The following is a 13,474-nucleotide window of genomic DNA, read 5'->3' as shown; positions in this document are numbered from 1 at the left end:
GCCCAAAAAACTCTTTTTTTTCGCTACAAAATGAATGACCAGAATCTGATACGAACATCGAATGTTAAGGATCTGGGCGTTAGATTTGTAAGCACTCTGACATTTCATGAACACATAGAGACAATCAGTGGTAATGCATTGAAGATGTTAGGATTTGTTCTGCGTACTGCCAGGGTTTTCGAAAATACCCGCGTACTGAGAACTCTTTACAACTCCTTGGTGCGAAGTAGACTCGAGAGTGGCTCGATGATTTGGGGGCCACATGAACTGAAGTACTCTCTTATGATAGAGAAAATCCAAAAGAAGTTTCTGAGATATCTCTACATGAGAGAGTGCGGGTATTATCCTTGGCTCTACCCGACCGAGTTTCTCCAGGGTATGCTTGGCTACAACAGTTTAGAGACTAGAAGGAATGTGTATTTGACCACACATTTTTATCGATTGTTGCGCGGTATGATCGATAATTCTGAAATTATGATGAGCATTGGTTTGTATGTTCCTGATAATTACCTAAGACAGCGTCAGCATAGATTGTTTCATATTCCGATATTCAGGACCAACCTGCCTATGGTTATGCCTGTTGGAAGAGCTACCGCTATGTTGAACAACATCGCTCTGGATATTGATCTGTTTCATGTATCCGAAGGGGTTTTCCGGAGCAGGATTCTTCGACTCCTTTGACATGAGTCTCTTTCGTGTATTTTTTTTCCCTTTTTATAATATGTACGTATTGAATATATTTTTGTAATGTATATGTTATATTTAAAATAAATAAATTGAATTGAAAATTGAATTGAATTGACATTTGGCCTAAATCTAAGAACGGCTATCTCGGGTCTTGTTTTAGGTGTTGTAATGTTTATTTCCTTTTCTCACCTACTGTGATGTAATTCACCACTGTAATTGGGCCTCCTGGCCTGTTGTAGTGCAAAAATATATTATTTTTTTTTAACTTACATAGTCGTGGAAAATGGTTATTGCCGGTTTTTTAAATTTAAGTAACAGTGTAACCTTATTTTCTATATGAATTATATGTAAAAACTGTTGTTTTTCCCAAATAAATAAATATCTACTAACAGTACAACCTGATTTTTTGGCAGCATCCCAAATGATAAAAGTCACCGCACGCGCCTGCTACTTATACAGGGTGTTCTTTGAACCCTGTCACATCCGAAACCACGATGATCAGTATAAGCAAGAAGACATATTGGCACATTAAAATATTTTTTTAGAACGAATAAAATTTTACAAAATAAAATATTAAAAAAACAAATGGTTGCTAACTTCTGCAGGAGAGAAACGAGGAGGGGGGATGGGGGAGGGGAGAGTTTGACACACCGTTAACCACGCGTCCGCGCCCCCCTCGCTTCTCCCCTGCAGAAGTAAGCAACCATTTGGTAATTCAAATAGATCAAGTCAAAGAAGGAATCGTGTGTTAGAAATACCACATTGTAAAACGAGGCTCGCACAGAGACATGCATATTTTATAGGCCCAAAAATTTTTAATTCTTTTTTTACTGATAATATTTCATTGATTCCAAACTTTCAAAAAATTTTTTCTTTTAAAAAACATGCTCTATCCTGGAGATATGAACTCTTTTTTTCTATGATTTATTTTGTTGCCCTTATAAGGAATATTTTTGTGCTTTTTTAAAATATTTTTTATTTCCTTTTTTAATTACTATAAAAATAAAATACCATATTATCTTTTACAGAATATTATATTTTTTTCTTTCTAACGGTCCATTGTTTATTATAGGAGCAAAAATTCATTAATATTTTCTTGTTTACCTACCCACGAACAGGCCATGCCTTTGTGGGATTTTTTGTTTACTATTTTACTATTAATATGTATTTCGTTGATATGTAATTATGTTTTTTTTTTAATACTCTATTTTATTATTATGTTTATTGTAAGAAAACAGAAAAATTTTAATGAAAAAATTTTAAAAAATAAAAAATTGTTCTTTTTAATATTTTATTTTTACAAATTTTCTTCGTTCTAAATATTTTTTTTAATATGCCAATATGTCTTCTTGCCCATACTAATCATCGTGGTTTCAGATGTGACAAGGTTTAAAGAACACCTGTATATACTATCACACCCACTTAATATAAAAGCATGATTTTTGTCAGCATCCCTACTGATAGTATTAACCGCACGCGCCTGATGTAAACGCACATAGGAATACTGCCGTATTGTATTATAACTATTATCTTTTCCGTCGTGTAGTTTCCCCGTGTTGTGGGAAATTCCTTGACTACCGTCTCTCTTCGGCACCGGTCTCTCTTGGCACGGAGAGGCCGCTTGGCACGGCGTCAACGCCGAATATATTCTGAAATCCATACGGCAATATATATTATGGAGACGCCAGGCTTGAACCGTAACCTTTTCAGATTGTAAACAACGCTGCGCGCTGGACTGATACAAAACATGGCTGCATTGTCGGATCATCATTTACAATTTACAACGCACCGTCTGGGATATTAATTAGCTGCGAAGAATGTTGGAAAAACTCCTCTCGCCAAAATAATTCGTTTTGATTCAAACAATCAAGCGCCTACTAGACCTATACTTGTGTACTGTCAAATTTCTGATTAGATTAGAACTTTAAAGTAAATTTTAACTATTTTTTCTTCCCAATAATACACTTTCACTTGAACGAACATTTTTTTATTTATATCCCTACAGAGATGAGGTAGAATTTTTTCAAATTCAAGATTCAGGATTATGGATATTCGAGCGTTTACAGGGCTTATGACCTGTCATTGGCTGGGTTAAGTGGCCACTTTATGTAGGTACTACAACATTCCCCATTACGCTTATTTAGCGAATATCCACACCAGGTAACATTGTTGGTTTTTGTATATATGCTACGAATCAAGAACCCATCCACAAGCGAGTTGGAAGCGCCATCTATGCATTGATATTGAAGTTTAATTAGCAGATTACTTTATTTTATGTAGTTTTTTTATGTAGTAAAAAAAAAATGAACGAACATAATGTAGACTAATTAATTAGTTAATTTATCTAACTTGGATTTGATACTTACAAGATAAAAGAAAACTCAGACGGAATTTAGTGGTTTTTTATATATATATTTATTTGTCTGGTCTTGTCGTCTGGTTTGACTTTGTGAGGAATGAAGTAATAAGAGAACGGAGGCAGCAAACTCCGGTAACAACTATCATCAAACGGAGGCGATACGGTTGGCTTGGCCATGTGCTGCGGATGCCTCCTGAGAGCTTTAACCGCGCTTGCGGGGCATCAGGTTCTCGACGCCAAGCTCTCGACGTCAACAAGGCATCTCGACGTCCTGGACGTCCACTGCTGACAATTCATGTCAGAACTACGGGACGCGAACCTGACTTGGGAGGATGCACAGGAGCTGGCAGCCGACAGAGATGCTTGGAGGATCTTTGTGGACACCATATGCTCCGACTGGGAAGCGGACATAGAATAATGAAATATACTATTCGTTAAAAAAAGAAGCACAGTAGCCGGCATTAAATAAAGTACATCGTACTTAAGAAAGAGACTGCCGGCGTAATCGGAAAACTGCGGATTTGCAGGACGTCGTTTTTGTCGTACATGCATACAAATACCGAACTCCTGCGATAGAGACGACACTCTACAAAGTCGGCAGTCTCATTCTTAAGCCCGATGTATTTTATTTACTGCCGGGTTACTGTAAGTACAGTGTAGTTACGTATTTCATTTACAACCTTCCAGTTGTTGTGAAAGAAGAGTTTGATACACTTAAAGACAATTACGAATCAATACAAACTCCTCTTAAATGACAATTACGAATCAATACAAACTCCTTTAGACTGTTTAAAACTCCAGTTCGACATTCAAAATATTATACAATGGAGTAAACGAAACAAATTGTTCTTCTATGTCTCTAAATGTTTTGTCATATCGTACCCTGCTCTGTATCTCAGGGAGTATGGATATTACCCGTGGCTTTTCCCGACTGACTTCTTACTAGGAATGCTGGGCTACTCGTACCAATCATTATTGGTAAGAAGGGATATTCATTTGGGTGATCACTTTTTTCAACTCATTGGTGGTCGCATACATAATTCCGATATTCTGAATGAATTCGGTCTATTTGTCCCTGACATCTTCGACAAAGGCAACACAGGTTGTTCTACCGACCACGATGCAGAACCAAGCTGCCAATGGTTATGCCGGTAAGTATAGCAATCGTGTTATTCAATCGTATCGCCTAGAATGTCGATATATTTCATGACAGTGGGATTTCTCTTACGAAGGCAATATCGAAATTGTAATATGTATGTCCATTTTACGTGACTTTTTTTCTCTTTTCTGTTAAATAAATCTGATGTGTATATTTTGTATTGTATTGCGAATGAATTGAATACTCTGTAATGTTTTCAATGTAACTAAAAAATAAATAAATGAAATGAAATAAATAACTATATAAAATATTTGGGAGTAGTCATTGACCAACATCTTCGCTGGAAATCTCATAAAGACACGACAACTGATAGATTAAGAAAACCTATATTTGTATTTTACAACCTAAGAAATGTGTTAGACCTCAGCACTCTTCGTTCGGTGTATTTCGCACTTTTTCAATCAGTGGCAACATATGGCATAACAGGATGGGGTGGTTGTTTTCAGACAATCTACAGACCGCTCATGATAACCCAAAAAACATACTAAAAATAATATTCAAATATCCTCCTACCTTTTCATCGGATTTATTGTTTAAAGAGGCCAAAGTCCTTTCAATTAGAAAAATCTATTATAGGTCATGTCTGATCAACTTTTGGACCACAAGTAGTAAACAAAGAACACAACAGGAAATAATAACAAGATATTCCTCAAAAGTAAATTACTTCGTACCAAAAAGTATAACAACTTTGGCTAAGAGACATTTCTCTGTGGTAGGTCCAAGAATTATTAATTTACTAGATCAGGTAACAAAGGAATCTGAGTCATTTTCGAAATTCAAATCTGGTTTGAGTAACTGGTTTGCTCGAACGGGAAAGGATTTCTGCGATCAAATGTGGGCTAACTGGTAAATGATTAATATGTATTTATAAATGTAAAATGTAATAATGTATAAAGTATCAATGATGTGTATAAACTTAATATATATGTATAAAATATAATACAAATACGTATGTGCGAATAAATATGTATATATGTGTGTGAATGTAGTTATGAATGCATTACAAGTGCCCCGACTCAACACGGATTTTCTAGCGAGTCGGAGCAAGTTCACAGACATGGGTCGTTCCTGATTGTGTCGCTATAAACTGTGTCTCTGTCCCTAACAAATGTATGTATAATATAATTAATAAATAAACTACAAAATGAGAGTTACAGCGGTTTGGGCTCTGCACGGCAGAATAATCCGATTCTGAACTAAAACCATAATTTATTGATATAATACCAACAGTCCAATACCCGCAAAACCCCTAATATTCTAATACCATATGCCCCTGACATCTCAGCAGAGCCAAGGAGGTGATTTTGAGACTTACAAATAGGGTGTTTTCAGTTACGCGAGGAATGGGACTGCGGCAAGGAGGGCCCTCTGGAGGTAGACACGTGCCCCCACGACGTGGCCACCCTACTCAAGGAATTCCTCAGAGACCTTCCCGACCCGCTGTTGTGTCGGGACCTCTACCAAGCATTCCTGCAAACGCAAAGTGAGTCTAAAATCTACCCGCCATCTTCCTAGTTTTATGTAATTTATTTATCTTTATATATATAATTCTTCTGTACGTGTGATGTCACCGAACTCCTCCTAAACGGCCTAACCGATTTACGTGCAGTTTTCAGAGAAATATAGATTTTTGAGCTGTGCGTCTTCGTAGATATTTTAAATCTTCAATCGAATATGTAAAAAAAAGTTAGGAGCATAAATGTTTTATTCATCGATCTGTGAATCTCAATCCGATTCTATCCTCAAATTCCTTATAATTTCTACCCATTTATTTCTTTTAATTAGATTTTTGGTAACACTAAAATAATATTAAATTCAATACATTTAAAAAAATCGTATTCCTACATAAGTACACCACTTTGTTGGTGAGACGACCGGAGTTTGACGTTTGCAAAAAGAATGCCATATTTGAAAAAATATTTATTTTATGTTTTGGAATTCAACCATAAACAGTACCTACTTTAATTAAATATTTTTTGAATATCAACAATTTTTAGTTTTGGAATTTAATCGCAAACAAGTACCTAGATGAAAAGTATTTTTCCAAGATGATAGCAGGCAAGCCAATGTTCGGGCAGGACAACGTCTGTCGGGTCCGCTAATTTATTTATATATTTACAATGTTTGCATTTTTTTTATATATAATAATCACTGAGTTGTCTCGTGCCGAGGGAAACATTTTACAATAAGTGAAACATGCCTTAAATTAGTTATTTAACATAGTTAATATAATAAAAAAATAAAAACGTAATTAACCTAATTATATCGTAAACATAATAAGCAATATAAACTAAAATAATCCTAAAAAACATAACAAATTTATATAGACTTGTAGACAAAATTTTATAATCAGGACACAAATTTTTACCTATTTGGCTTGATCCACTCATCGATCCGTGCGCAACCTACCTTCATTATCCATATCTCAATATCAATTTTATATTATGAGTACTTACTAATCGTCCTTATGGACAATGGAAGTAGATTGTACATTTTAACCAAGTAGTAGGCTAATCCTCTTTGACCGAAGGTTGTATTCTTTTTTTATTATTTTTGCAGCATCAGGGTGGAGACTCTTGTATTTGTGAAATGAGTTATAGAAGGTAGATAATAATGTTTGTGTGCGTACAGTAACAGAGCTTTTACATAAAGTTGTTTTACAGATGTTACATTAAGATTTACGAATATACCGAGGGAGCTTGTTCTGATTAGGACTCTTAAAATATTGTTTATTAAAGCTTTTTGTGCAGTGATTATTTTTTTGATCAATGTGTCATTTGTACATCACCATCCAATTATTCCATATTCCAAAACTGATTGACTTATTGCATAATATATTTTTACAAGTTCTTTTAGGCTAATTATATTTCTTATAGTTTTAAGAAAGTAAATTTATTTTTAACCAGTTTAATGCAATTACTATTTAGTTTTTTTTTACCACCTGAGCGGCGACGACACGCTTTGCCCAATAATTCATGTATGAATGAATGATATTTCAGAAATAAGGAACAGACGGTTGCAACAAGAAGCACTCCAACTCTTAGTATTACTTCTTCCCTCTGCCCATCAGGATACCCTGAAGGCTCTCCTTTTCTTCCTCGGGGAGGTAGCCGATAATTGTGATGACAAACAAGAACCTTCCGGTAAGAACTTCATATAAATAAATACAAATTGAATTAAATGTGAATTAAGTATTAAGGAAGTTTGAAGCTACCTGGAGTGGTATTTTGAATCTTTTCTACCCCCTAGAAAGTGGTTAATTTGGGGAATTTTATTTTTTTAGTGTGATGACACTTTGCTTGTATAATGGCCACACTTATTTATTTCTTCCCTACCCCCGCGTGAAGATTCGGAATAGCACCCCTGGGTGCAGAAAGGGGGATGATGATGATGATGATTTTTTTAACTTAACTTTCTTGTTATTTTTAGTTTCAACCCACTTTTTTTAAAACATTGTAAACTTCCACCTTCATTTGTTTATAATATGAAAACTTGTTTAGCCCCTTCATGTCTAATGAAGTTGGTCACAACGAAGCCTGTGGGAACCACAAGACGTGGTCAAAACTAAAATATATGTTTCCTTCTAAATAAATTTAAATTATGATTTTCCAAAAACATATTATCTTTAAATACGGAAAAGACAAAAATCATCCCATTTTTTATTAACAAAACAAATTTAGATTCAGTAGTGAAAATAATTATTCACCAAAGGAATTCTAACAAAACTAACTGCGATCTTACATGTTCAGTACTTGATACAACAGATAAAATTAAATACGTATCTTGGTGTATACATAGACCAAAACTTAAAATGGAAAGACAATATTAATGAACTAGTTAAACGAATTAGAAAATGGACATACATATTTATTAGATTAAGGAATATGTTTTAAATCAATTTTAAAAATAGCTTATTACTCAATTGTACAATATTTGTTACAATATGGTATTTTAGGATGGGGTGGTGCATATGCCAATATATTAAACCCTCTTAAAATAGTACAAAGATTAATTATTAAAGTAATTCTAAAGAAACCCTTAACATTCAATACGGAAAGTCTAAATAAAATATATAAGGTTCATACAGTAGACACTCTTTATAAAATAAATTATATTATACAAATTTATAAAGAAGAAAAAATAAAAGAATTTGAAATGAATAAGTCACTCAGATACCAACATAATATTAAAATTCCTAAATTCCACACAAGTCATGGTCAAAATAGCTTTGTCTTCAAAGGTGTAAAAAATTATAACAATCTTCCCAATGAATTAAAAACTATTAAAAATAATAAATCAATAAATAAACTTAAAGTTAATCTGAAGAAATTTTTTGAACACGTGTAAAAACAACATTAAAGTTTAATCAGTATGAATGTATTATTGTTTTATGTTTTTTCATAATATATCCTATATTTTTCTTTTTCATGTGCTCATATTTAAAATTAATAAAACTCCTATAAATAGACAATTAAAACAGTGTAAGTTACTCTCCAAGGACAAGAGTTCGTCTCTTTTTTTGGAGAGTTGCAGTGATAACATTTACTACACGTGTAAAAGTAGATTTGTTTAGAATTTTACAAAAACATGAACTTTTTATAAAATTAATTAATAAAAAAATAAAAATTTAAAAAATCTTCGAATTAAGATGTTTTTTTTTCCCTTCCAATTAAAGAATTATTTAAAATTCCCATGTGGTTTTTTTTCCATGTTTTTGTACCACTTGATATTTACAATGATTTATATTTTTTAATTCTTTTACAGGAGAATATGTAACTGGAAACAAAATGGACACAAATAATTTGGCCACAGTGTTTGCTCCGAATATTCTCCACTGCATCAAACCCGGAAGTGCGGGGAAAGAAATGAGGTAATCAATATAAATAATTACAACGTATGACACCGAAACAATTCTGACTTTCGCATTCAAAAACACTCATGCTCACACCACAAACTAGTAGAATTACAAGATCCGCAACACAAAGACAACTCAAACAAACACAAACTCATAACGAGTTTGTATTATGCAATCAAAATCTTTAGTCAGATGCTGTGGTGCAGTTTGTTAGTCAGCCAACTGTGAAACTGGCGTCGCAAGTTAAAAATTCCCTCCAATTACAGGAAAAAATCCAAGAAGGATTTTTACTAGTCTTGGTCTTGTGGTGTATTTTTTGTTACTTCCTTCCACATTCTCTCTTTCCCGCCTTCTGAAAAGCCTTTTCAATTATTTTTTTTAAACATGGTTCCTTTTTCTATTACGATGGTAAGTCACGATAAAATATTTAATAAGACTGTTAAAAAATGGATGATGGAGGTAGAGGCAATTTTGCAGGTTAGGTAAACGTTTGCTCCCTTATCCAAAGTACAGTTTTTTTGCAAATGTGCAATGCATATAACGTCTTTAATCTATTAATTTAGTCCCACTTCTTCAGACTACACATGCTGCAAGCAAAAAACACATTTATTTTAATGTACATTAGGTTGAATTTGGAGACCATAAATATCGGTTAGGCGGAAAGTAGACGAGCCTCAAACGTTAAGAGAAAACATACTCATAGACAGTGCTTCTATAAAATTTATTGCATTGGTTGCAAAAGTTAGAATATTGTCTTATTTGACTTCATCACTACTGAATCGGCTCAAGGCATACCGGTTGCGGAGCATTGATTTTAACGAATAAATTGTCGACAGAAAAGAGATAAAACACATGTTTCTAATAAGTCCCGTTAATAACGTCCGCTTTTATATCGCGAAAACGGGTCCTTGTTGACGATCCTTTCATTTATACAAGCCCATACAAAACTGTACATTACAAAAACGGTTGTTAACAAAAGTTCTGTAAAAACGGGTACACACCCGTTTCGAAAACGGTTAACAAAGGTTCTGAAAAAACGGGTACACATTCGTTGCAAAAACGGTTGTAACAACGGGCCTAATGCGTTTTTCTGAGAAATTGTATTTCCTTTGGAATACAGCATAAGTCAGTGAGTGGTCAGTAGTACAGTATTTTACATTTGTTTGAACAAAACACTCAAAAACCATGTAAAAATAAAATATTGATTTACAAAAAAATGTTCTACCCAAAATTACTGATTTATGAAGTTTTTATTGTCTCCTGAAAACTTGTCATTTAGTAACTTATGTTGTATTCAAATTTAGACAGCGATCTTTAAAACAGTATTCTTATGTTGATATAAAATAATAATTTAAAACTAACCAATGTTTTTTATATTTCCAGTGCAGAAAGAGCAGAAGACAGAATAGACGTGATCAACGTAATTCGGTCCCTCATCGAGCTCAGGGACAACATGTTTACGGCTGACGCTGAACTCCGACACGAGGCCTGTCTGCAGTTGGCCACCACACAACCTGCCGTACTGGACGCCTTACTTGGGAGACTCCTGGCTACCACCATGAGGAACAACGAGTGAGTCCATGAATCTCATGATCAATTTTCCGGAATGATTACACAACTTTTTAAAAGCCTTAATATTCGACAGGACCTAGAACAGGGCCACGGATATTAGCAAGAAGCTCCTATCTGTATCCATAGAGTGGGAGAAAGGAACAAGATCGCCTACATAACCATTTTCTACCAAATTTTCTTTTCCAATATATAGTTATAAATGTAACTGCTCAGTTGACCATGGGGATTTGAGCCTCAGCAATAATTCCTTAATGGTTATCTGAGGATCTGACTTGACCAGAGATTTTAAAATGTCATCATCAAACTTTTAAAGCCATCATTTTTGGATGTCGACAGGCTGATGGAAGGTGGTCAGAGTGGAGGAGCAGATAGTGACAGCCAGGGCAGTCCCCCTTCACAACGCCGTGTGTGGAGTAGAGAGGAGTGCCTTCACCAGACTGCAGCTATGGGAGGGCCTAATGTTGGCATGACCTTCAGGTACAAACGCAATTCCAAAAACATACGAAAATCATCTTTAATCATTTGTTGAAACTTTACTTTATTTAGCTACAGTAGAAGTGGAATCTACAGGTTCTTCATACTCAATGATAATCATCATAGCCGTTATATATGGCGCAATATTTATGTTACTTTCTTTTCTTCTTACTCTTGCACTGCGAATTGCTGTGTATTCAATGCACAAGCAAATAATGAGAGGTTTTAAATCTGAAAAATGGAAAATTAATGAGTCATTGCTTGTCATGTATAGTTGAAGTCAAAAGCGATAATATTTTTAATCTGATCGCTAAAAACATAAAAAAGCCACTGGCTGACGTTCGCAGCGAGAACAGAGAAACCGGCCCTAGCAAAGGTCCGAAAGCAACTTCACAAAACTGGCATACTGTAACAGTGGTACAGGTTACTTTAGTACTGGCCTGCGTGACGCGTGAATTTGTCTCTCTCGTTCGCGAATATAGCTATGGCATCGAGAGTGAGACGTAAATATTGTTTGAGACAACCGTATATTCGGTTCTCTTATATACCACATACGTCAGATTGGTAAACTTTTAAATGTATTAGTGACTCATCTCCGATTTATTACAAAATGCTTTTTCTTATAATTGTTTTTTATTTAATAATAAATTATTAAATAAAAAACAATTGCCACAATGCTGATTTTGAAGTTACGTAGTTACAGTAATTAATTTTATTTTTTTTCAATTCAATTATATTATTGCGTTTGTCTATTAAGCTCTCAAGATAATGGTTCGGGATTTTGAGTAGGAAGCTCTGAAGATTTTTCAATCGTTGAAATTGGTGATGTTATTTCTCCAATAGAGCAAAATGCTTTTGTTTAAATATACATAATTTGTAAGTTCTTTGACTTTATTTTGAAAAATAATACTAATATGGAAATTTTACTTCACCAGACAAAGGGAGAGAGAACGAGGAGGAAGGGAAGCTAGATCTAGCAGTAAAAAACGCTGGAGAGAAGAACAAAGGCAGGATAGCAGTAGTGGATCACTTTCTTCCACTATGACCATCATTACAAGGTACTTTAATAAACGCCCATTTTGTCAGTGCTGAAATTAAAATTCCTCCATCTCAATTGTGATCAATCAATTATAGTTTCTTTGTGAAACCATCTTTGATACTTCATAAATACATATTTAGATTAGTTTACTAATGTCCTAACAAGACAAAACGCGTCGCGCTGTACGAGGGTTGTCTGAAATGTTATCAACCTCAACATGAAGATGACAGCACTTGTCAACTAAAATTGGGGAATGTGTTTGCGCATGCGTTGAAAGATACCCATAAAATTTTCGGCCGTTTTGGACGCGTAGTAATTTTTTGACAGTCGTTAGAGTGAGTTTCTATAAGAGTTTTTGTAAAAATAGAGACATTGTGTACGGGAGACTCTGCTTCATCGTATACCACAGTAAAATTTTGGGCAGCTGAATTTAAACGTGGACATACCAGCTTGGATGACAATGAACGTTTGGGACGGCCAAAATCTGCAACCACTGAAAATAACATCGCCCAAGTTCACCAAATGGTTGGCCTCGATTAATTACGGTACATGAAACTTGGATTCACCATGCTACTCCAAAATCAAAAAATCAGTTCGAACAGCGGACTGCAAAGGTGGAATCGGCCCCAAAAAAGGCAAAATCTGTTCCTTTGGCTGGAAAAGTGATGTCGACAGTTTTTTGAGAAAGTTATGGGGTTATTTTTATCGATTACCTAAAAAAATTATTCCTGGAGCATACTACGCATCATTTGATAAGTTAAAGACAGAAATTGCGGAAAAACGCCCACATTTTGAGAAAGAAAAAAAATGTTTCACCAAGACAATGCACCTTCTCACAAGTCAGCGGTTGCCATGGCGAAAATCCACGAATTACGGTTTGAACTGCTTGACCACTCGCCACACTATCTATGCTCCTTGCGCTACTCATGCTCATGCTCCTCGCGCTGCCGCCCTCTCGCCCGATGTTGCCCTCTCCGCCCACACACTGCTCTACTCGCGCAATTAATCTCGACACTCCGCACTTGTCATTTGTCTTTCTATACAATGGACGATGAAACTGTGACAGCGTGCGCGCTATCCGTTTTTAGTATAGTTAATTATATCAATGTTATACAAAGAAATATACATCATTAAAAAATGCCGCGTGTCTTGTGTAAGCGCTCGATGCGTAATACATGCGTAATGCGACCTCGCGATTATGTGGCCAACCACTCGCGCTCATATTGCCGGTCCTTTGACTCGCGCTCAAAAACCGACAAAATAGGGAGCGGTGGGCACGACGAGGAGCATGACGTGCGGCATGGGGAGTAATGTTGCCACACTACTCCC

At 35.1% G+C, this 13,474-nt stretch overlaps 1 protein-coding gene across 1 annotated transcript in view; it reads left to right on the top strand.

Annotated features, from left to right (window-relative positions):
- The window catches only part of LOC148270862 (rho GTPase-activating protein 6-like), a gene marked incomplete at its 5' end in the record, with an annotated part of 34,040 nt that extends 21,306 nt beyond the window's left edge, over positions 1-12,734 (top strand). The window contains 6 exons of the mRNA XM_088242121.1: positions 5,538-5,688; positions 7,205-7,348; positions 8,970-9,075; positions 10,444-10,632; positions 10,969-11,109; positions 12,042-12,734. Coding sequence (XP_088098247.1) covers positions 5,538-5,688; positions 7,205-7,348; positions 8,970-9,075; positions 10,444-10,632; positions 10,969-11,109; positions 12,042-12,198 — 888 coding nt within the window. The remainder of the gene's footprint in view (positions 1-5,537; positions 5,689-7,204; positions 7,349-8,969; positions 9,076-10,443; positions 10,633-10,968; positions 11,110-12,041) is intronic.
- Between the last annotated feature and the right edge of the window lie 740 nt (positions 12,735-13,474).

The sequence above is a fragment of the Micrasema longulum genome, unplaced genomic scaffold (assembly GCF_059751315.1).
Source record: "Micrasema longulum isolate JH-2025_06_02 unplaced genomic scaffold, ASM5975131v1 h1tg003329l, whole genome shotgun sequence".
NCBI classification, from domain to species: Eukaryota; Metazoa; Arthropoda; class Insecta; order Trichoptera; family Brachycentridae; genus Micrasema; species Micrasema longulum.
The sequence above is the reverse complement of the archived record's forward strand: the minus strand, read 5'-3'. Positions and strand labels throughout refer to the sequence as shown.